General features: G+C 38.0%; 2 protein-coding genes and 1 long non-coding RNA gene across 5 annotated transcripts; 2 read left to right on the top strand and 1 right to left on the bottom strand.

Annotated features, from left to right (window-relative positions):
* The first annotated feature begins 157 nt into the window (after positions 1 to 157).
* Positions 158 to 3,399, top strand: LOC5519654. Its single transcript, XM_001639578.3, has 3 exons — positions 158 to 1,102; positions 1,708 to 1,817; positions 2,284 to 3,399. The coding sequence occupies exons 1-3, from the start codon at positions 458 to 460 to the stop codon at positions 2,306 to 2,308; spliced, it is 780 nt and encodes a 259-aa protein (XP_001639628.2). The 5' UTR covers positions 158 to 457; the 3' UTR covers positions 2,309 to 3,399.
* On the bottom strand, positions 2,961 to 21,273 carry LOC5519653 (kinase suppressor of Ras 2). 3 transcript variants are annotated; one of them, XM_048726891.1, is made up of 20 exons: positions 20,949 to 21,273; positions 20,217 to 20,360; positions 18,506 to 18,650; positions 17,604 to 17,921; positions 16,550 to 16,720; positions 15,905 to 15,971; positions 15,558 to 15,644; positions 14,442 to 14,524; positions 13,816 to 14,169; positions 12,830 to 12,857; positions 12,283 to 12,373; positions 11,352 to 11,444; positions 10,597 to 10,644; positions 9,788 to 9,967; positions 8,382 to 8,470; positions 7,126 to 7,222; positions 6,709 to 6,848; positions 6,149 to 6,280; positions 5,932 to 6,061; positions 2,961 to 4,903 (listed from the first exon to the last, which is right to left on the bottom strand). In XM_048726891.1, the coding sequence occupies exons 1-20, from the start codon at positions 21,090 to 21,092 to the stop codon at positions 4,748 to 4,750; spliced, it is 2,697 nt and encodes an 898-aa protein (XP_048582848.1). In that variant the 5' UTR covers positions 21,093 to 21,273; the 3' UTR covers positions 2,961 to 4,747. The 3 variants fall into 3 exon arrangements, with proteins under 3 accessions (XP_048582848.1, XP_048582847.1, XP_048582849.1); XM_048726890.1 differs by having other exon boundaries at positions 14,430 to 14,524; positions 20,949 to 21,272; XM_048726892.1 differs by lacking the exon at positions 10,597 to 10,644 and having other exon boundaries at positions 14,430 to 14,524; positions 20,949 to 21,272.
* A 1,004-nt stretch (positions 21,274 to 22,277) lies between these two features.
* Positions 22,278 to 24,233, top strand: LOC116603382. The gene is made up of 2 exons (XR_004290580.2): positions 22,278 to 23,076; positions 24,031 to 24,233. It is a non-coding gene; the product is annotated as an uncharacterized LOC116603382 (long non-coding RNA).
* Positions 24,234 to 25,020: the final 787 nt, after the last annotated feature.

The raw sequence follows: 25,020 nt of genomic DNA, 5'->3' as shown, positions 1-25,020 counted from the left end.
AAGCAAACACACTAGAAAATGGTTTGGATTCGAATAGGCGGGTGTTGCCAGGAATTACATGTATACAAGGAAATGCTTTGAGCTAGCGGGAGGAGGTCTCGACCGGAGAATGCGCAGCGGCGTATCGCGACGCCGCGGAGTATTATGCGCGATGAGTGGGGCCTGGGTTTAGTCTTGGGTGTGCTGTTTTCATAACAAACCAAAAGATCGAAAGGGCAAGTTCGTTGGTAAAACTTCGTTATCTTTGTTCTCAAAGAAAGGCTAAACACACGGATAGCATGCCTTGATCTAGGAAATATGTGATACCCAGTGACGCGAACAAATCGACGCGATTAGAGTCAAGCATGCAGAAAGACCACACATCGATATTACCCGCTTGAAAGAATTGTTATGAAACATCCATAAAAACAACAAGTTTATTCTGATTTACAAGCTAACCAAGTAGTTTGCTAGTATTATGGCTGCATTATTTCCTCCCGGTGTGTTTGGAGCAGCGATGGGAGACATTCTTAGTGACCCACCAGCTCTACAACCATCTCGTAGTATTGCGAGAGATTTCGACCCAAAGTTTTTATTCCTTGGCGAAGGACAAGATCCTCTAATGCTTTGTCAGAAACTTCTACAAACAGTCGTGGACCATGAGATATTTGGACAAAGCCGGCCTTCTATTTGTGTACCAAGTTTAATGCCGAAAGCAGTAGACGAAATGCCCCTGACAGCCCGCCATCTGCAAATGGTGTCTTTCGGAAGAAAATTCCACTGGAAGAAAGATCAAATAGAAGGGCTATTTTACGTAACGAACTATGAAAATTTAAAGATGGAAGGACTCAGAACACGGAGAGAAATCCCAGTTGAAGATTTCATACTCGAGAGAAACGTGCCCAGGTGCGACCTATTCGGTGTCATCTTTCAAAAAGTTGAACCTCTATGGCTGAGCAATATTCATTCGGCTGAAATCTATAATTTTAAAAAGCGTTTAGCTAGCGCTTTGAGAATTCCCACTGGACGAATTCTTTGGGTCCAAAGACCGTTTGATTTTACAGAATTTGTAGAGAAAACTATGCTTCACGTATACAGAAGAAGAGAGGACAAGGAATGCGAGGTAAACGCCTCATACTGTGTTCACGCTATTTATCAGGGTCCTTAAGTAGGGGGAAAATAGCGAATCAGGCTTGGGATTGCTGTGTAGGGTAGATGCTAAAGTAGGATTGTAGGGTGCCAACCATTAGCAAGGGTTTTGAGCAGGGGGTGGGGGTGTTTATTTACTCATAAAGCGGTACATTTTCTCTTAGGTAGCTTGTCCTACCTCGAGGCGGTACTTAATCCGAACCCCTCCCATTGGCTACAGGCCTTGGGGAGGTAGGTGATGGGGTGAAAGGGTGGTGATATCATTAATGGATGGTAATTGGGGGGAATTGGCTGCTTTGGTGTGGGTCTCCAGTTGCTAGGATTTATAAGAAGACATTTGGAATGTTAAGAGATTATAATTGTTTACAGTCATCCAAGCAATAATCAGTTGTTTATATAGTGTGTCAAAAAAAAACATTTCATTAATTCAATATGCAGATCTTTAAAAAAAATATGTTACTAAAAAAATATCTAACAATCTCACCATTATTTCTAAATTAATCAATGAAATATTCACTAAAATCTTTCTTGGCTTTTCCATTTAAACTTCTACTAAGAACTCTACTTACATGGTTTTAGGAAAATGAGCAGATAGCAAAAGGTCAATTCCTAAAATCCAAGGGTGCAATGCCAGAGGAGATCTGTGGCCCTATCACTATGTGCTATGGAGACATACCTGAGAAGAACGGGTGAGAAGAGTTATTTATTTAAATCCCTTCAACTGTTGTGTATGTTGTTATCTAGATTTGGGTGTTAGGTGTCTATTAAGATTTTTGACCTCATCTCCAGCTCTCCTGTTTACAGCACCAAATCTCCCACTCTTTAGCGTTTGGAAAAAAATCTTCTATACGAAAATGATACCTTTTTGTAGTGTACCCCACCCCTCCCCCTAAAAATATCAAGCCTTGAGATTTTCTGGGGTTGACAGGCATGTCATGTAAAATTCCAAAAAAAGAGTTTGAATTTGTCTAAAATGTGGATGAACTTGCAGTGGCTCTCTCTCCAGGGAAACCAGACGGTTACTGTCATTCCTTTCATCATTCATTTCAAGGCGTGGTTACGTCATTCATTTCACCCCACCCAGATGCCACTTACCACATACACCCTAAACCATCTACTTTTTTGAGGACTCATCTTCTTATCTCTCTTTCATAGAATCACATTATCTGAGGGTGTTTAAACCCACTGCCATCCAGTGAATAAATAGTTTATCTAGTAGGAAAGAACTCTACCATTCACACGTTAGTGAGGTTATTCCCAATTGTTTAATGCTTTGCAATTCAATATTTAAGAACATTTTCAGGGTAGATAGTGCCCCCTTTTATCTCAGCAATAATGAATTTGTAAATATATTGATAATAGGCAGTGAAAGTATTGTCAATAGATATTATTAAAAGTTTCAGCACTTTTGGAGGATTTGTTGTTTATGATGGCCATAGACAATGGTTATTCAGCAACACTTTTGGTAGTTTCCCCATACTCTTTCATTTATTTTCAGTGCTAGACAATGTAGGTTTGAACTTAGAATAAACATCTTTTTGGGGGTATTGTTTTCTGAGGAAGGGGGGTAGTATTTGGCTCACCATGTGTTTGGAGGGAGGAGTGGGTAAAATCTTAATTTCCAAGGTGCAAAAGTTGAGAATTGCATATAAAATTCCCTTTCCATTGCTGAAGGAAGCACCCTAGCACCCATGATTTCATACCAACTGTTAAACAATGGTTATAGCTTAACAAGCAAGTATCTTAATATTAGGTAAACGTCTACTAGGTAACCATTTACCTAATGACATGGGATGGTTGCCTAATGACTTTCATCATAAAAACAGACTCCATAGTATTTCCTTTTTTTACTTCTGAGCTTTTTTTTCGAAACATTTGCAGCATTTTACAAAGTAAACATCCTAAGGGACAAGTGGGCAGATACTAGTGACAATACAAATAACAATTAATGAGAAAAGGCAGCAGAAGTATCTTAAGAGTCTCTCCGCGAAAACTATCATTACTCCTCCATTGCCTATTATCATGATTTCTCCATCGCCTATTGTCATATCTTGATAGAGAGAATGTAAATAAAATAAAGCCATTAAAAAAATAATTACATGCTAAATCTGGCCCAGACCCTAATGTGTGTCTATACTTTGGGTCCCTGGGTCTTCCCCATCCAGGTGGAACCTCAAATTGTCTTTTATTGAGTTGTATTGTACTACAAATTAGTCTTTGTTGAACTGAATAATGAATAAAAATGAAAATAAAACACTATTTTACACCGGTCTTGAAGGTGCATGCGATACACACATAACATTAGTTGAAATTGAAACAGGGTTTTCAATATATGGATTTCTCCATTGTAGAAATGTTTACCCAAAGTCTATTTGTTCCATAATCTCCCAGGCTTGATTTCCAGCTTGTTCATATGAGACAAGTCGGCTGGTAAGCGAGCCTAATAATCTCCTTGAAAATGTAAAAATATACAATTTTATCAAATCCCTAAATGGGGCAGACACTTGTTCTCTCCACTGTAGAGGATCAAAAATACAAAATAAAAATATTAAATATTTATAACCTGGCACAATCAAGCATGTAGAAAACTCAATAAGGAAAAGGTCAATGTCATAATTAAAATATATATCAAAAAATAATACAATGAATCGGTAATCGAAGTCCAATCCATTCACTTATAAGACGAGGGCGTCAACTAGCAATGGTATAATAAGCAGATTATTTACCAGTCATGGAATAATAAGCAGAATTTACAAATTTAGAAGTAAAAAGCTAATGGTATGAAAATGCCTGCATCAATAAATAGCGGACCCTTTATGTTGAGCAGTACTAGCTCTACAGGGCTAGAGATTAGAACTACTTTTTGGTCATAATCGACAGTCATTAATAACTTCTCACTTCTTAATAATTATCGTTTATGGGAAAATACTTTCTGTTTCTGTACATTAAATTGAATCGAGTTAAAGATGTATTGTCAGCCATTGTTTAAGTCTGATTATATAGGGTTTTTTTTTGCATACAGTAAGTTGGCTTTAGTCAGACATGTAGCAGACAGTAAGTTGGCTTTAGTTGGACATTAAAATAGCGGACAGTAAGATGGCTTTTTAGACAGTAAGATGGCTTAAGTTGGACATCCTATGGTATGTGCCATTAGATCATTGTCCTGTTGACCTATTGACCTATTGTCCCCTTGGTTTAAAGTCTAAAATGCCATTGCTTGCAGTCTAGCCTGTGACGTTTGTTCAGGGATCCACTGAGTTAGGGTCTAAAAAGTGACATTGGGTAAGGATGCCATTGACTTACTGTCTAAATGGTAACTTTAGTTCATGATGCCATTGACTTGCGTGACGTTAATTAAGAATGCCAATGACTTAGAGTTTAAACTGCATCATCAGTTCAGTATGCCTCTTGCTTACAGTCTAAACTGTGATGTTAACTCATGAAGCCTTTGATTTACATTCTAAACTGTGAAGTCAACTGTAATTGTAACATTAGTAAACAATGCCATTGGCTTAAAGTCTGAATGGTAACATTAGTTTGGTAACCTTAGTTGAGGACGCCACTGACTTACAGTCTAAATGGTAACATATGTTCATGATGCCATTGGCTAGCCTAAACGTCAGATAAGGGCCTCTGCTGGCCTCCCCACAGTACAGGGCTGTGAAGGGCTTCGGTGAAGTCGGTGCTTTTTAGGCAATCTGTCAATTGTCTTCAAGAGCTGACTGAATGTAGGCCTAGATTCAGGGTTCTGTGCCCAACACAGAATTAATGCCTCCTGAGGAGATAATTAAAATCGATAATTCAGTGTTTTGGTTACCTGCAATGATCGATTAAAGCTGCATTGTCACCAGTTTACTTCTGGTTAATTACGTAACAATTTGTTATTTCCTTTACATTAATAGATTATAGACTTTTTTTTAACTTGTAAATTCAATTTAATTTTTTAATAATTAAACATTCCAATTTAAAACTTTAGTCTCCTTTTTTTCCAGCTCTAACCTCCCATCCCTCCCCCCCTCCCCTCCCCGAAAGAAGACAAAAACAGAAGTCCCCTCTTCCCCATTTACTGAGCAACATACTTTACTAAATCAAATATATATTAATAGTGTTCAACTGAAATCTATTTAAGACTCAATCATCTCATATAATTTGTCCCATTTAGCCAGGTGCAGCTGCAGGGAGTTGTTTTGCAACGCACAAAAATGCTCAATCAGCTCATACTGACGTATTTTTACAAGCATGCATTGAAGAAATGGAGTACCACCTCGCACCTTATACACATCATAATTCTTAAAGAGTAGCAGTATCAAGTTTATTAACTGACAATTATCTATCCCAAAAATGATGTTTATAGGGTTAGGTCTGGAAGGGTTAGATTGTACTTTATCAGTGTGGTTTTCAGCTGTAAATACAAATTCTTAACTACCACACATTCAGCAAATAGATGGACCATCGTTTCTATGTGGTCCATACAGAGCGAGCAGCGTGGAGAATCAACGAGCTTGAATTTATACAACTGTGCATTTAAATAAAGAATATTATTCAAAATCTTGTACTGGAAAGACCTCAAATACGTGTTATTAGTAGTTTTATATATACGCAAATAGATTTCGTTCCACTCAAGATCTGAGTCTGCATCTAACTCTAGCTTATTCCTGATACTTATTTGTGCTGTTGGTGATTCTGCACAACGGCTTATCATATCAGAATAGATGGATTCTAATAGATTTCGCTAGCCCTCCGAAAGTAAACTAGTGACAATGTGGCTAAAAGTGTTTGGAAAATTGATGATATCAACTATACCTTAACCTCTCCTGGAATGTCGTGAATATTTAATGATTGTTTGTGGCCTTTCCCAACTTTATAAATTATTGATTCTGGATTTTGTTTTTTCCATGGCCAGCCACCAGCTATCATCTCATACCAAACAGTTCTACAAATATAAAGTATTAAGTTTCAGAGAAGTGATTTTCATGGTACCACTTGATATACTGATACTAAAACTGATGTAATCATTTACCCAAATGAGTAAACGTCAGTTTTTGTGGTAAACTGCTTTGATTCCGGCGCATCTTGAAACGGCGTCAACGTGCGGATGACTTCCGGTGCCAAGTAGTAGAGCCATCCATATGGTACCATCAGATAGCCAGGTCTGTAATTCAAGACAGATTGTCAACATCCACAATTGCATTAGGGGTAAAAAGTAGTCCTAAAACAAATAAGCAACAAACTGGAAACAAGAAATGAACAGTATTCTTATCTTCTCCTCTTACTAGCATACTAAAGGCTCTTATTTTTTCATCCTTGGCCACCCCTTACACAAAGGAACCAGTCCCGTCTAGTTCCCTCATGTTTCCTCGCCCTTACACTAAACTTAGGGGACAGATACCATCTTTTGACTTGGTTTCATTTCCCTTAAACTAAACGTTGAGAGAACAGATACCCTATTTTGGTCTGGTTTCCTATAAACTACCCATGCCATACTAGAGTAATTACGTGCTAAGACAGATAGGAGACGAAAGAGTACTACTTCCAAAGATTATTGGTGATTGTCTCTTTACCTTTCACACAAGTACTCACCTAGCTGATCGCGCAGTAAGACCGGCTACGCTGTACAGCCCAAAGTCAGTTATAACTGCTTTACTGTTCAGCTCTAAGAAAACATTCTTTGAGCGAAGGTCAGTGTGTACAATTCCTCGTGCATGGAGGTATCCCATACCCTGTAAAACAAGGTCAGGTACACATAACAGAATTAACATTAGCATGTTTTAAAATAGTTAGCACTTAGCCCAAGTAGCTTTCAATTTTGTTCAGTTTTAATCACAAACATGCACTACAAAAGGGATAGATCTGTCCTTCTTTTGGCATGCTCACTTTGACTAGACTATATTTTATTCAGTTAAGCCCAACAAAACTGGCTACGGAGCAGCCGCTATACTATGATGGGAAAGGAACACTCTTGCAACCTTTTTGTAATCATTAAAAGATGAGACTTACCTGGGCTATTTGTGTTGTGATCTGGGCTATCTTAGCAAGTGGAAAGTTATCCTTCCTGATGTGGACATGGGTGTAGAGCGTGTAGCCACGGCACAGACTGTAAGACGGCAACCCACAGTTAACATTTGAACCGAAAAACATGCCATGTAATATGGCAACCCACAGTTAACATTTGAACCGGAAAACATGCCATGTAAGACGGCAACCCACAGTTAACATTTTAATACTTGTTTTCATTATCAAGAGTACTTTTTTAATTGCCATCTCACTCAACAGCATTCAGGACTACCATAAGATGGCAACCCACAGTTAACATTTGAACCGGAAAACATGCCATGTAATATGGCAACCCACAGTTAACATTTGAACCGGAAAACATGCCATGTAAGACGGCAACCCACAGTTAACATTTGAACACTTGTTTTCTTTATTATCAAGAGTACTTTTCTAACTGCCAGCTCACTTAACAGCATTCAGGACTACCTTAAGACGGCAACCCACAGTTAACATTTGAACACTTGTTTTCATTATTATCAAGAGTACTTTTCTAATTGCCAGCTCACTTAACAGCATTCAGGACTACCTTAAGACGGCAACCCACAGTTAACATTTGGACACTTGTTTTTTTTCATTATCAAGAGTACTTTTCTAATTGCCAGCTCACTCAACAGCATTCAGGACTACCATAAGATGGCAACCCACAGTTAACATTTGAACCGGAAAACATGCCATGTAATATGGCAACCCACAGTTAACATTTGAACCGGAAAACATGCCATGTAAGACGGCAACCCACAGTTAACATTTGAACCGGAAAACATGCCATGTAATATGGCAACCCACAGTTAACATTTGAACCGGAAAACATGCCATGTAAGACGGCAACCCAGGGTTAACATTTGAACACTTGTTTTCATTATCAAGAGTACTTTTTTAATTGCCAGCTCACTCAACAGCATTCAGGACTACCATAAGATGGCAACCCACAGTTAACATTTGAACCGGAAAACATGCCATGTAAGACAGCAACCCACAGTTAACATTTGAACACTTGTTTTCATTATTATCAAGAGTACTTTTCTAATTGCCAGCTCACTCAACAGCATTCACGACTACCTTAAGACGGCAACCCACCATTTGGACACTTGTTTTTTGTATTATCAAGAGTACTTTTCTAATTGCCAGCTCACTCAACAGCATTCAGGACTACCACAAAACATCTAGATCTTGTGTCAAAGTTAATTAGTTTGTTTTACCTAGTAATGATGGCCAGTTTTGGCGGATCCATGCAAGCCCCCATAAACAAGACAGTGTTATCATGACGAGTCTTTCTAAAGGTGGATACCTAAACAAAGAAAAAACAGAATCATTAATTAATAAAGATGTGACAGGAAGCATTGAATACAGGAATGCTTTGACACACAAGCTATGGTTGAATTTTTGTTGTAATTGGTTTAATCCATTGACTTCTGGCTATTTTTGAGCTGAATTTACAAAAAACAGACTGAAAACAGATACCTCACCCCCTATTCTGAGTTTTATACAGCCCGTAGTCAGCGGTATCCAAGCTTTCCAACAGTGCTTATCGCTCCCCACTTTTAATCCCTCGTCCTTGTGCTGAAGCAAGCACAAGTTGATGGTTGCTTGTATTTTTCATCAAAAATACAGCTATGAGCATATTAGGAGAGTGTCTCAGGACATCATGAAGTCTATTGGGGCATAATTGAGTGCTTTGCTTATGGATATTTCCAAGCAAAGGTGGATTCATGATGATTTTTTCTTGTTTGGCTTTGCCTGGATGAGAAAATAATTTTCTAATGAATCACCACAGCTCTCCTAAATGCTGTCTTTTCTGAAACCAAATTTATTCCAAAATTGTTTACACTGCTATTCTGGGTCTGTATGACCTGGAATTGATTTGTTTGGCTTCGGGGTGAAAAGACTTATAAAAAACTATCTGACTTTGGGGAGAGGAGTGTTGACTGGCCCTCCCCTTGCAATACGTAAAGGCATCCTTGTGGTTTTACAAGCCTTCAAGGAGTGGACATTGTGTCTTGAGGCCATGGAAATGTACCTGGAGGATCAGAATAAAGGTATCTATTTGTGTCTTGAGCTGTGTTTGCTGATCTCTCTCCCTTGTGTGGTATTTTGAGCGTTTTATTGAGAGGGGTGATTCTGCTTTTTCTTTCCTTGTTCGATTTGAAATTTGTCAAAGAACCTGTGCTATTATTTGGCTTGAGAGTAGTTGCCAACACCTTGGTTGGATGCATATCTTCAAGACCATTTATCCCTTAGACTGATGCCTGAGTATCTTCATCTTGTTGTGTTTATTTTGCATTTATAAATTTTTTGGGTTGTGGGTACTTTCCAAAGCCGGTACAGGCCGGTTGAGGGGTCAATGTGTTAATACTGCAATGGCATTAAATATATATAAATCTATAAAAGCATTTCCAAATGATTTAAATTGTATGCTAATTTTTTGGATCTTTGACAGATAACAGAGCTAGCACCCTTGGTGCTTATTTGAGAGGGGGCACTTATTTAAAAGATGGTGCTTTTTAGAATCATGGTTAAATATCCTACTTTGCAGTATCCAGACCTATATTTTATTGAGCCAAAAGCCTGCATCTATTTGAAAATATAAACCCAAGTTTAAACTTACTTGAAATTTGAAAGCATTGAGCTGCTCTTCCGTTGGGTTATCAATCTCAATCATCTTCACAGCCACTTCGCCATGCCAGCGGCCACGATAGACTTTACCAAAGCGACCACTCCCAAGCACATCAAAGATTTCTATCTCCTCAAATGGGACAACCCATTCAGACATTAAACTGCCTCTTGTCTGGAGAAAAGGTAACACCCACAGCTATAAATCTTTCGAGCTAAATTTACATTATGTCAAGGTCCCTTGAACATCACATTGCTTGTTTGGTTTGCCACATGATTTTACATATTTTTAAAATATCACACATATAAAACAATTTTGTTTGATTTGAATGTTTAACAGATGTCAAAGGTAGAATGAGTCCTTTTCTAGATAAGTTGGGCCTGTTTAATTTGAGTGTGAAAGCCCATACACAGGCCAGAGCCTGTTTACAGCCTCATGCAACCATTTGCAATTTTTAGCTTATTTTACAATAAAACCTTTACAATGATGCTTTAGTAAAAGGCCTTTGAAATGTGGTTTTGTAAAAAAAAAAGACAGCAGACAAACCCCAACAAAACCTTTTGGTGAAAATAGATGTTGTTGTTGCCTTATTTTATCAAATTCTCTTCACTCAAATTCTACAAGATCCCCATTATTTAGAAAATGATGCATAACCACAGACAAATTTGAGTATGGTATGTTTATGGTACAATTTATGATTTACAATTTATGTCTTTACACCAAGCAGTTGCTTGTTGATGTTGAGGTCATTTGAGAATGTAGGCATTGGATCCATTGAGTAAAAATTGGAAAAATTTACTTACATGCAAGTCCAATAACATGTAGGCCTTGCCAAATGCTCTGGATGATGCCTTCAATTGGGACAATAGTTTTCACCAAATCAGATTAATACACATGCAAACCTTATATTTATTCTGACTATGACTCAAAAGTAGCATTTTTAGCAAGTTTATACCTTCAGCTACTCAATGGACAACAAAATCTATGCCCACAAATTAACATTTTGTTTACATCGTAGTGAAATAAGATTTTAATGGTATAAAGAGGGGAACCCTTAAAATTTTATTTATTTTCAAGATTATACTTAAACAGTGATAAAAAAACTCACTTTATCTGATCTTATTTAGATTTAAACTTTTGAATTCTTAAGAAAAACTTTACTTGCAAAGACAACAACGTTTAGCAAATAAAAATCCTGACACTGGAAAATCATCTAATGACTATACACACAAGCTGGTAATAAATATTAAATTACATTTAATCTTCAGCTGTTCTTTTAAATGTCTGGATTTTTTTTATTTACTTTATTGTTTTCCTATTTAAATATAATGGTTAGAGAGATATTCCAAATCAAGCAAAAACCACATTAAGTGGTACCCCTATGAGGCTTTGCATAGTTAGCAAGTTAAGAAAACTCTCCATAGCATACAAGTGCACATGACACAAAGCACACCGCCAGTTAACAAATTAATAGCATGGAGGGTGCAAATAAAGTTATCATGCAGTGTTTAGGCAGCTTTTTATATGTCAAGACTTGGTGACCATAGCAACAACTCACCACACGCTGTCCCCACTTTCTGCTTTCTGGGTCTACATCTGATATTTGGATCTCGAGGTCTTCGACACCTGGCACATCACCCCCAGAAAGAGTCTGTGGAAGCCAGGGTGACAAAGTGCTAAGGTGTAGGGTGACAATGTGACAAAGTGCATGGTGTCAACATGACGAGGCATAGGGTGACAATGTGACAAATTGCAAAGGTGTTAACTTGACAAAGTGTAGGGTGAAAATGTGACAGAGTGCAGGGTGTCAACATGACAAGGTGTAGGATGACAATGTGACAAAGTGCATGGTGTCAACATGACGAGGCATAGGGTGACAATGTGACAAAGTGCAAAGGTGTCAACTTGACAAAGTGTAGGGTGAAAATGTGACAAAGTGCAGGGTGTCAACATGACAAGGTGTAGGGTGACAATGTGACAAATTGCAAGGTGTCAACATGAAGAGGCATAGGGTGACAATGTGACAAAGTGCAGGGTGTCAACATGACAAGGTGTAGGGTGACAATGTGACAGAGTGCAAGGTGTCAACATGACAAGGTGTAGGTTGACAATGTGACAAACTGCAGGGTGTCAACATGACAAGGTGTAGGGTGACAATGTGACAAAGTGCAATATTTCAACATGACAAAGTGCAGGGTGACAATGTGACAAAGTGCAAGGTGTCAACATGAAAAGGTGTAGGGTGACAATACGACAAAGTGAAAGGTTTCAACAAGACAAATTGTAGGGTGACAAGGTTGCAAGGTGTCAGCATGACAAACTATATGGTGACAATGAGACAAATGTGTCAGTGTGACAAATTGTAAGGTGTCAACTTGATAAAGTGAAACATGACAACATGACATTATAGGGTGACAACATGACAAAATGCAAGGTTTTAACGAGAGAGCACCCAGCTTGCTTCAAAATTTTTGTGTCGAGTTACTCACAGACTCGTTGCTGTTGGTGGTGTTGCTGCTCTGGTATGACTTGGTACTCTCGGTACGGGTCAGTGTGCCAGTCGATTCTATAAGATCACTACTGTAACAAAACCAAATAAACATAATTAGCTGGTAGATTCTGTAAGATCACTACTGTAACAAAACCAAATAAACATGATTAGCTGGTAGATTCTGTAAGATCACTACTGTAACAAAACCAAATAAACATGATTAGCTGGTAGATTCTGTAAGATCTATGCTGTAACAAAACCAAATAAACATGATTAGCTGGTAGATTCTGTAAGATCTATGCTGTAACAAAATCAGATAAACATGATTAGCTGGTAGATTCTGTAAGATCTATGCTGTAACAAAACCAAATAAACATGATTAGCTGGTAGATTCTGTAAGATCTATGCTGTAACAAAACCAGATAAACAGCCCACCCCTGGATCTGCCCTACTACCATATTCTACATCAAGCTTACATTATTTAAAATTACAGTATGCTACTTCCTATGATTAGCAAGTGTCTAAAAGAATCTGTTTAGACATACTTGGTCATTGTTGAAGTACCAGTGCCATCTGCAAATAGTTAATAAAATAGGTAAGTATAACATAAAGGACATGTAAAAATCCACTACCTGTACGAAGGTTATTGAAACCTTTCAAATGTGTTGAATGTGCTACTCACATCTGTACTAGAAGAGTAAAGTGTTGATGTCCTACATATATCTACTAGTATATTTAAAGTGTTGAATACACTATCCACATCTACTAGGATAGTAAAGTGTTGATGTCCTACATATATCTACTAGTATATTTAAAGTGTTTAATGCACTACCCACATCTACTTAGGATAGTAAAAGTGTTGACTGCACTACAGACATCTACTAGTATAGTAAAGTGTTAATGTCCTATGTATATCTACTAGTATATTTAAAGTGTTGAATGCACTACCCACATCTACTAGGATAGTAAAAGTGTTGACTGCACTACACACATCTCCTAGTATAGTTAAGTGTTAACGTCCTACATATATCTACTAGTATATTTGAAGTGTTGAATGCCCTACCCACATCTACTAGGATAGTAAAGTGTTGATGTCCTACACATATCTACTAGTATAGTTTAAGTGTTGACTGCGCTACTCACATCTACTAGGATAGTAAAAGTGTTGAATGCACTACCCACATCTACTAGGATAGTAAAAGTGTTGACTGCGCTACTCACATCTACTAGGATAGTAAAAGTGTTGACTGGGCTACTCACATCTACTAGGATAGTAAAAGTGTTGACTGCGCTACTCACATCTACTAGGATAGTAAAAGTGTTGAATGCACTACCCACATCTACTAGGATAGTAAAAGTGTTGACTGCGCTACTCACATCTACTCGGATAGTAAAAGTGTTGACTGCGCTACTCCCATCTACTAGGATAGCAAAGTGTTGATGTCCTACATATATCTACTAGGATAGTAAAAGTGTTGACTGCGCTACTAACATCTACTAGGATAGTAAAAGTGTTGACTGCGCTACTCACATCTACTAGGATAGTAAAAGTGGTCCTGGGTGGGGAAGCCATCTTGCTCCTCGCCTGGTGAGTAGTCAGCTCTACCACCTGATGACGGCACTGGCGAGGATGGAGGGGAGGAAGCAGATGATGTTGATCCAGATCCCCCATTCACCACCTCCTGCCCTTGCCGGTAGTTAAAATCCATGTCAGGATAGTTCTTGCTATCAACACTGTTGAAGTATAGGTCACCAACACTTCGATTCTGAACTTTGCGTTGCTTTTCACGTATCATTTCCCCAACATTGTAAGCAATGTTGAATGGTTCTGAGTTGGTCCTTTTGACTTGGGACTTGATGATCGGCAGTGAACGATACTCATATCCTGCAACATATTAATACATGCGAGTTACTTGTAATGCTTGGTTATAGCATAAACTTTAATATGCCCTCTTTGTATTATTGCCATCTAGTTATGAAGAAATTAGCCAAAAAATGTTATCCTTTAACCAAAAGGCTTCAAATAAGCACTTCTAACCACCCTAGCAAGTAAGTGCCACCAGTACTAAAATGAGTACTTGTAGTATCTGAAGAAGCAAACACAACAGATTGATATCCAAAGAAAAGCAGAATGCTCTGATATACCTCGTCTCATACTTTGAATGAAGAACTCTTCGTAGTCTTTGGGCAGACAGCACGAAGGCGGGGCTCGTTTGGCACATTTCTTGTGACACTTGTACCTAGAAGTAGTTTTTGTTTTATATTATTAATGTGGAGTTGTAGGAAAACAAAACCTCTGAAAACATTATCACAACCACCAATACCAGTCTTGATTCTCAAAACTAAGAAATACGATATTGAATCTCTTTTAGGGGAAGGTTATTTGTGATGTCCGAACATGTTGTTTAGATAACAAAGGGGCAAATAATCTTGTAGATAACATAAGAAATATGAAATTTTTTATTTCTAGAAAAATCTACATGAAATTGTAGTTATTTCAGAAAAGTATAAAATGATATAATATTTGTAAGAGATATCTAAATGACAGTAATAACCCAAAATACTAAAGATATTATTACAATTTTTTAATCCAAAAACCAAAACACAATTGAGGAAAGTAACTGATCTGAGGGTTTCTCAGTCATTTGGCAACATTTCACTAGGTAACAGTGCTAAGTCATTAAAAAAACAGTTAACTAAACATAAGACGGTTGCCAACAACCTTCTTGCAAATGACAGTTCTCCTTTTTTTAAAGTTGAGTAAAAAGAAAGCACAGTTTACAAATGTACGTATCCATTTTCCACTGGTTTGCAATTTTTAATAATGATTTTGTGAATGAAAAAATATATTGCTAGACTTTTACTGATTGCCTAATGACTTTGCGTGGTTGCCTAGTAGACAATTACCTGAAGACTTACTGGTTGCCTAATGATCAGATACCTAAAAAATTAAATATAATGTTCTGTTGATGTTGAGGCCTGTTTTTGCTTTTCTTCAACATGATCCTTATATTAGCAGTGATGACCAAGACAAACACCATTTTGTATGATTGTCATTGATCCATTCATCTTATGTAGAATGTATTGAACTGGGTATAAAATAATGCAAATGTATCTCAACTTTTCTGCAACCTTTCCATTGCTTTTTCTCACTCAAAAGGTAATAAACAGTAAGAAAACATTCAGATACATAACATTCAAAACCATGCCTGAACGACATTTAGCAAAAAAATGAGTGTTTTAGTAACATGACATATGTAAGTATGAACTTACTTGCATTCCTTACACTTTACTCCACTTAAAAGAATCTTCTGACAAAAGTCACACGCTAAGCTCACCATAAACTTCTTCTGGGAAAACCTAACCAATAAAAATACATAATAAAATATATGTATATAAATATATAATCAAAATACCTTATGCAAGAATTATTAGTGATATCTTTAAAAGACAAATTCAAAACATGAAACCGTCAACAAAATATGGCTGTTGACTATGACTGTTACATAATGAGAGACAAATACAATTTACATGCTTCTACATAAATCGAGTGATTTTCATTAACCCGTGAACTACACTTTAGCGTATTACACTTTGTTGTGATCTGATTCTATTCCAACCTGTGTTTGATAGTGTGGCCCATAACATGTCGAGTTGGAGTCTTTGGGGAGCTGGAGCTATAGGAGCCTGTAAGAAAAAAACAAAGAAAAAAACAGGAAGCATTACTATGTATTCATATCATACTCACATACATATAAAAAACTACCTTTTATAATACTAAAGAAAAGACACAACAGTTATCAAATAACTAAGATAAGTAATCAGGTAAAGTCAAAACATTTTAAAACAAAATTCTGAAACCAGATAAAGGTAAAACAAGGCTGTACATGCAATAGATATCTTCATTTTATCCTTATTTTCAAAAAAGTTAACTTTTATCATCAACCCTAGGAAAGGTTACCCTGTAGATCACCATTATATTATTTTTTTTATATTAACTCATTAAAGACAGTAAATTTCACATTTTCTTGTAACACAAAACATATGGCTGCACAATGTGTGAAAAGGGTGATTAAATTGACCTTCCAATGTTTCTTTAAGTTACAGATCTGAAGATAGTTTACAGATGTATTTGAGAAAGACTGCTTAGGAATAAATTTATTCTGACTTGGCCTTTGATTTGCGTTCTTCAGGGTTTTCCATGGTATTTTTACCTCATGCCTTCTCTGCCACCCTATGACAGACACAGAAAGAGAAGTACTTACTTCTGTTGTGTTCAGACTCTGAATCTGACTGTGACAAGACAGACAATTGATCGCCACTCTCAGCTTTCGGGATCTCTATCGTCAAGGGTATAACAGGAGAGAGCTTTTTCCCACGGGCTTTTCCCACAGTGGCACTACCTCTCATTGTCACGTCACTTATGATACGATTCCCTACAATAAGAATAAGTAAAATCACATCACAAGAAAATTTGACCAAAAGCATAACATCCTAATAATCATTTAATGCCGAGGGAAGAGGGCTGAGTTAGATGTCATAAGGATTGACAAGAATTGAAAAGATAAATTTAAAATTAGGACTTCCTCCAGCTGATAAACAATTATCCTCTTTGGCTTGTTACATCTGAAAATTGGTCTGAAAACTCGATTGCCAAGCTATAACCCTATATGCAGAATGAAATCATTGGAATAATTCTACAATAACTTTAAAACAATAAGAGCCTAAAAAATTGATTCAGAAAACAGTGCCTTTTTGAGAATTCAAATAATTTTATCAGCTTCCAATAACAATATTTCAAAGAAAACACCACACATGATAACTGACATGTTTTTGTTCTAAAGACACCAAAACTATTAACTTTCCTAATACAAGATATCTGAAGCCAATGATGGAAATTCCTTGATATTCTGTTTGAATTTATCTGAAACATTACAATAAAGCTTTTTTCTGCAACTTACCCATTGTTTTACCGTCTCTTTTCTTCCTTAGCATTCCACTACTCCAAGTTATATTGCAAACACTTTTACATAGACTGTACCGATTACCCAAAAGGCAATAAAAACAAAAGAATTGTTGCATCCAATCTTTATGACACACTTTGACTCAAAATGCTCATATTTAGAAAGAGCACAATACTTAAAGCATGCTCTGTTGATGTGTACAGTCAAGGAGAATGCCATTGGACAAGTCATAGCATAACATACTACTGATATTTATGGTAGTCCAAGTGCTAAGGGATTTAAAATGGTCCATCTAACACCTCTCTCATTGTGAATACTAACTGTCTCAGAACTGTGTCTTCTACAAGCACCTTACCAATGTTGGCCTCGTCAGATCGACTTCTTTTCAGTCCACTTGTCACAGGGTACTGCAGAATAACGGGCGATATAAGTGGGCGTGGGCTGTGCCTAGGACTAACCATAGCGTCAGACATGTCACTAGCTGAGAGTCGAGAAGGATCAATGTCATTTTCCCCTGAGCTCGGAGATGAAGGAGGCAAGGCGTCATCTGATTCAAAGGTTGCGGAGGAGCGTGATGAGCGTGCGGAAGAAGTTTTTTCCCGTGGTACAGTAGTATCCCAGGAATCCCAGTAAATTTCTGATGTGCTATCTTTGTGACCTTGTTTCTGCCTCTCTAAAAAAAATATCAACAACAATGTTATTATCTAAAAATTACATTTTTGGCTTCCAAGAAATGAAAATAAACAATTACTTTAATAATAACAATAATAATAATTGCAGTAGAACCTGGAATTTACAATATGCCCTGGGAGAAAGAAAATGCATCATTAAATCGGTATCGTTACAAAGGCCCTCGATTTTCCTATGTAAAGGATAATCCTTTGAAAATATCGTTGTAGCAAGATCTGGTTAATTATCAACTATAACATAATAATAATATCATAACTGTACTCTGTGTAAGACTGTACAGTTTCTTTGTAAGACTGTAGTCAAATCAAAAAATCGACTAACTGTACTGTAGGTGTGTGGCGTCTTGTGCTTCTTTCCTTTTGTTTATAGAGAGAACCAGCTATATCCTTGTATGGAGGTCAAAATTAAACTTAGAAGAACAGATTTGTATTGTAAAATCCAATATTGTAAGATCAATGTAATTTCCTATACATTCCACTGTATTTTCGCCCGGAGACAGGAAGGCTATTGTGAAATCGAGGTTATCGTAAAATCCAGTATCATAAGGGTCCACTGTAAATTACTGACCAGTGTATGCACGCAAGTGGTGTAAGGCAGCTTGGAGGCGTCTACTATCTTCTGCACCCTCTACATATGCATCTAGGATCGTGTTTATCTTGTCACCAGGCAAAGAGAGAAGGCCTTCGACAGTTCCACACTTGGCTACAAACTCCTAAATCGAAAACATTTTTAGCACTAAAAATACAGAAAATGTAACAAGGGTGACTGATTTTATTAAGATCAATACAACAGTTGTGTCTCTTTCTTGTAAAACATAATTTAATAACTTGACAACTTATATTCTTGGGAACAGCTTTAACCCTTTCACTCCTACTTTTGAGCAAAATTGTAAGAAAAACAGACTGAAAACAGAACCCCCCCCCCCCCCCCCCTATTTCAAGTCCAAAACTACTAGTTAAGTTGAGCTACGGCTGACCCAAGATGGTATGCCTTGAAGTTTCCAGCAATGCACTGCGGCGTCTTTTCAATCTAGCGATGGCATTGCTACAGCCTGTTGCTTACAACAGTTTTGCTTGAAATTTGCTTAAAAATTACAGCTTTTTCGCATCTGGAGAGTGCCTTAGGACATCAGGAAGTCTATTTGGGCATAATTAATGCTGTGCTTATGGATGTTTGCACGCTGAGGTTGATTCAATGGGATAATTCCTTATTTGGGTTTCAACTAGTGAGAAAGGAATTTTCTAGTGAATGGCTTTTGAAGGTCTTCTATGCCTTGGATGTATTCATGAGTATCCGGTTCTGGTGATGTTTAGTTTGCATTTCTGACGTTTTGGAGTTGGGCCTATATTTTACGGGCATCTAAGGATGTTAAAGAAATGAAAGCCTTAAAGGCAGTATATGAAGTTTAGACTGGAGACTTTGTTAAAATTGGTAATATTTTTTAATTGTGCAAGTATTGGAACAGTAAACATGATAAAAGCAAACTCCACCTAGTATTATCACAAAGCAAGAGGTTCCCTGGAAGTAGTTATCATGTAAATGTATAAAAGCACAAAGCACTGAGAAACAACAAGAACTAGAAAATTAGTCAACATAAACAATGATGAATAATGATAATCAGCTTTTCCCTTTTGTGTTCAAGACAAAAACTCATAAAGGAAATTATACTACTGATAACCCTTCCTCCCCCTATACAATTCCATTCCAGATAATTTCATTAATGAATTTGCTCTTGTATCTAATAAAGCATAAACCACTCAAAAGGCTTACTTGCCCCATAAGGACTTTTGGAAAATATGTCTTCAGACATGAATGCTGCAGCACTAAACTTTACCTAAAAAACCTAACTGGAAAAGGATAATTTAAAATCTTTAGAAACAAGGAACATAAACGGTGATTTGGTCATTTTTCAGCTGGAAGCCTTTTAAGGGCACATAAAGTAATGTCAATCAAACATTCATGGGAATATATTTCAAGGGAGGTACATGTTCTATTGAATGTGTGAAAAATATTAAATTATGTCTAACAAGGAGACACAATACAATGGATTTTATCACCTCTCTGCCAATGCCAACACTTTAAACAATTGAAATGAGGCTGAGTACCAAATTGATGAGTGACATTAGAAAGTGAAAACGAATTCTACATTAAGGTTCTAGGGTTTTCGAGAGCGATTCATGAGTGGGTAGTCTTTTTAAGCACTTTACAAATAGCAAACCACATAGTATTTTGGGATCATGTCACATTAGCCGAGAGAGCAAGAAGGTTTTTTTTTTACCTTAATCGCTGCCTCATTAATCCCAACGACTTGCAACCACTGGACTAGACTCGGATAGCTGGGTAGTTCGACATGGTTCACTTGGCTTCTGTTCGCTGTTTGTTTTGCCACCAACATTCGAGAAAAGAGCTTCACAAGTTTACCCTGTAGAATAAAATTATCATAATGTTACCGACTCAAGTAATTTATCTCCAAAAAATAAACCTTACTTTGACCGGAATGTTAATCCTTCGATCTTTGCTTCCGAACATTGATTTTTCACTGCTTGATTTGTTTAAAAAAGAGTGAAAGTTTCCGAAATGCTACTCGTAAATAGTTGTTTATATATCCCTAAGAGGGTTTTCCGATCTTGAACTCTACCTAGACTCAGCCTTGTGTTAGAATTGCAAAACTCGAGCTGCATTCAAGATACTTGGAAAAAGATAAACTCGAGGTTTAGTGGAGTAAAGGGTTGGTAACGGTGCAAGTCTGAGCCGTATCTGGGGGACGTAGACGTTAAGAGCCAAGATCGTGTACTGAAATGAGCTTTTGAATCATAGAAAGCGAAAAGCAGTATTTAACGATAGCTTAGTGCTAACTAGACAACACGTTTAAAAGCCCGTATTGCTTGTACGATCAAATATAAAAGAAGGGCAGGTTTTCGCTATCATCATTTCCGCACTGCCTAACGCAGCTGTTCAAAATCGAGTCTGTCGCAGATGCTGATGGCGGATTAACTTACGTTCCCCTTACCTCTACAGTTCGTATTTCTTGCTGAATTAGGTTGGTATTTGTGGCACCTTCAGTTCGTAAGCTGTTCAATTTTGCCGCAGACATATCTATCATCCTTTGTACCATTTGGAGCTGGTCGAGAATATCATCCGTTCCCACAGACATCTCGAGGTATTCTGTAGATCTTGCCGCTGTAAGCTTAGGAGAATGTCAAATGATTCAACACAACGTGAGAAATAAGCACTGCTGGCTCAAAGTGACCAGTAATCGTCAACATTTCCAAGCTAAGTTATATCCGCCATGATTACAAACTAGCAGCTTCGCAATTCTGCAGATTTTAGGGGCTTGGGGCGAGACACATGACTTAGAATATCGGCTGAAGGCCCGTATGAGAAAAATAAACTTTAAAAAGTCTCATTGATTTCATGTGAACTTTACGTGACATTGTTGTTTCTTTTATTTCTAAGTAAAGATTACCCAATCACATAATTTAACATAACTATCGTATGTGTAGCTTCTTTTCTTGTGTCGATTTTTTTTTATATTTTTGCAGGGTCGCGCACGGATTTCTTGCCGGCGTCGCGTTGTGTTTAAGGACAATCCTCTTTGGCACAATAGAAGGTGCACGATTCGATGTCTAGTGGGCGACTGTTGCCAGCGTGCTAGATCTTATCCAAAAATGATAGGTCTAACATTTGACTCAAATTTGGAACGCATTTGTGTATTTTCCTAAAAGAGACACCCAACTACTTACTAAATACCAACACCTCCCCCTAAATAGATAACCTGATAAAAGACCCCTTATTGAGAAGGCAATCAAACAGCCTCCTTATGGTACTCGCTTTTTCCCGATACACTTTTTTTTATTATTAGAACGTCTAATTTTCAGTTGAGGCTGAGCCGTCCTTATTTTTGGAGCATTTTAAGGCTGAATATGTTCTAAACGATATGTTCTTTGTTTTTAGGGTATATAAGAATATAATACACAATGAATTGTTAAAAAGAGAATAACACTAATGATCATTAGCGATTAAGGCTGTTAGTATAAGCATGATTTTATTCTGCATTTTAATTATCTCGAATTCCCCCCCCCCCCCCCCCCCCCCCTCCTTGGTGGCAGTATGGTGTATCCCCCGTCGCGATGTAAAATGTAAAGCAGCATGCTGTTTTCCTTACCTGGACGGGCGATGTTGGAGATGTTAGGGAGTCAAGGCTTTCCAGGCTACTTGACCGGTGTCCCGAGCGCAGATCATAGAAAACTCGTCTGCGGGGCGCGTTGAGTTTCGGGCAGAGATGAGTTGCCATTTCGCTGATAAGCAGACGAGAACTGGTTTTCATCCTCACGAAAAGTAACTTGATAAGCGCCCAAAAACGGGAAAAAATTACCACCAATTAGATAATTTCAGGCCTATGATGGCAAAAACGATAAAGTTCTACGCCAGAAGTCTTCAACGCAAAAGGAGATATGTCGATACTCGATATTTTCGTAAGGCATTGTTTTAGCCAAGCAATCCTATTAGCAGAAAGGAAAATAAAATGCATATCAGCTTGCAGACAAAGCAATTTTAGAAAAAGAGCATTTTGCTTTCTCCTATGAAAGGCTATCAATACTTTCCCATTACAAACCGTCGGAAGTAATCGAAAATAGCTAACGAATATATTCAACCAATTGTCCCGCGCGCATAAGAAAATAACCATAAATTTGCATTCGTGCTATTTGTTTGTCTATTTAAATCCCAAATTCAAGGACGATTTAAAAGGCCCTCGAAATTGTTAATTACCTTCTTCGCAGACCAGACGACAGACATCCACCTGCCCGAGGACACTAATATATGCAGGGTCGAGTTAATCCCCCACAGGGTTTGCATAATGTACCCTTAGCAACGATCTCTATGGCAACAGTATGATAACAATGGAACGAAGAATCAGAATCCGCAGATTTGTTCATTTGGATAAAAAGGATGATTTAACGCAATAAAATAAAATCCGTCCCTGAATTTAATGGTTTTGGTGAGCAGCGGAAACACCGGTCAGCAATGGCGCCGCTTTGCTCGGCTGGCCACATGACAATAGAGACGATGGCTTCTTCTAACAGCACCTTCCAACATGGTGTGCAAATAACGCCAATGTTCCTGGGCCGGCAATGCTGGTAAGTGTTGGCGCTTTTTGCGCGCACGGGGCTTAACTTTTTTTTGTGTGTTTATTTTTCATTTATGAATTTTTGGGGTTGTGGGTACTTCTCACGGCCGTTACAGGCCGGTCGAGGTGTCAATGGGTTATAAGGTATCACATGAATACATGTTGTTGACCTGATTGTATGTTTATGACTTCATGTTAAGTTGCGTCCCCCCCCCCCCCCCCAAAAAAAAAAATCGTCCCATTATCAACTTGACTCGACCCAATCCTCCATAGCGAATTTCGAATAATGTTACTTGAGGATCCATGTTTCGTAACCCGCAGTGCTTCATGGGTGAAGAATAAATAACAGAATTCTGTTATCTAGTAGTCTGCTTGGCAGCCGCTTTTAGTGTCACGCAAGCCTTCCACACAAGCTTGTTGGGAAGGCTTGCGTGACACTAAAAGCGGCTGCCAAGCAGACTAGTTATCTAGAAGCCTTGTGAATGTTTACAGACACATAAACAAGAATGCTACAACTTTGCAAACCTGGATTTGTTTGTTATTTGCGCTGCTTTGCTTTAAAAATGTACCATTCAGACTACAGCGCTTTTACAGTATAACAGTATAAACCATGTCCTACGCACTTCACATTTAAAATCCTATTACGTATGTATTACGAATGTCCCATCTTGGAACTGAAGCTAGTAAGCTCACATACGCTCAACAAGTAAATTTTAGGGCCGAGAAACAGAAAGATACTACCCATTGCTCTACTGGGAACCCAACCCGTTTCAGCAGATGTGAGAGGCCCCATTTTGCCCATACGACGATGCGCTAACACACCCATGTACCCCCATTGATTAGGGACATGTCATTATTTAGCGTGGGGGGAGGGGGTTAGGGCTTTGATTTTTGGGGGGAGGGTCCTATATTTTTCGCATGTCTTAAGGGAGGGTCCTAATTTTTTTTACATCTTTTTACATAGAGAACGAGAAACTCAACTGCTAGAAGAGGATGTTAAGGGTGATCAAGTCGATGCCATCACCTTTGCACGGAGGACTGTAGTGAACGCTAGGAACGTAAGGCAAGAAAGTGAAAGTGGCCATTTACAAAGGAGGTTAAGTAGGAGGATAAAGTGCTTGTAATAAAATAATATTGGAAGTGACAATAAAGGGATTTGTGAAAATACATAGACGATGAGTCGGAGGCTGATGGGGAAGACCAATAAGTCGGAGAGTGACAGAGATTATAGGTCAGATAGTGACGGAAAAGTTAATAATTCTGAGAGTGACTGATTTAACTAGGAGAGTGATAGAGAAGCTCCCACAAAGGACTAGATCCGGTCGAATTTGCTGTACTTGGGGGGGGGGGGGGGCATTATTTGTACAAATGACGGTAACAGGTGCATCCTGGGGATTTGATCTCGCTAAGAATTCGGAGAGGCAGATTTTCTCTCTAGTATTTAACCCCTCTCTAGTATTTAATTTTCTCTCTAGTATTTTAATAGCCTGCTAGCCGGCTAGCAGGCTATTTGTAATGTAGCCATGACATGGGCACCCAACCAAAAAAGAAAGCCAGGAAGACCTAAAACTGATCCCGGGACACGAAACATCCCGAGCATTCTCCGAAATGAGCCCCAAGGAATTGCTGTAATGGACCAAGGGACGCGAAAGAAATCACTTGGAATTCTAAGCATAATAAAGGGTTTCAAGCAAATGAATTATTAAAGAATGTCTACGAATTCCAATACGATAATTATTTTTTACAATGCCACAAAGTCTGATCTGTGATAAATTTGTACGACTAAGCCACGAACAGGCTCCAAAACAAAACAGCCCCCCCCCCCCCTTCTTCTAGCAGCCAAAAATACAGTAAATGTATGAGACATTAATTAAAATACAGGAGGAAATGTTTTATATGGGCCTTTGGGGGGCCCCCTCCTCTTAAAAATCCTGGCTACGCCCTGAAAACAAAG

The sequence above is a fragment of the Nematostella vectensis genome, chromosome 4 (genome assembly GCF_932526225.1).
Source record: "Nematostella vectensis chromosome 4, jaNemVect1.1, whole genome shotgun sequence".
Classification (NCBI taxonomy): Eukaryota; Metazoa; Cnidaria; class Anthozoa; order Actiniaria; family Edwardsiidae; genus Nematostella; species Nematostella vectensis.
The sequence above is the reverse complement of the archived record's forward strand: the minus strand, read 5'-3'. Positions and strand labels throughout refer to the sequence as shown.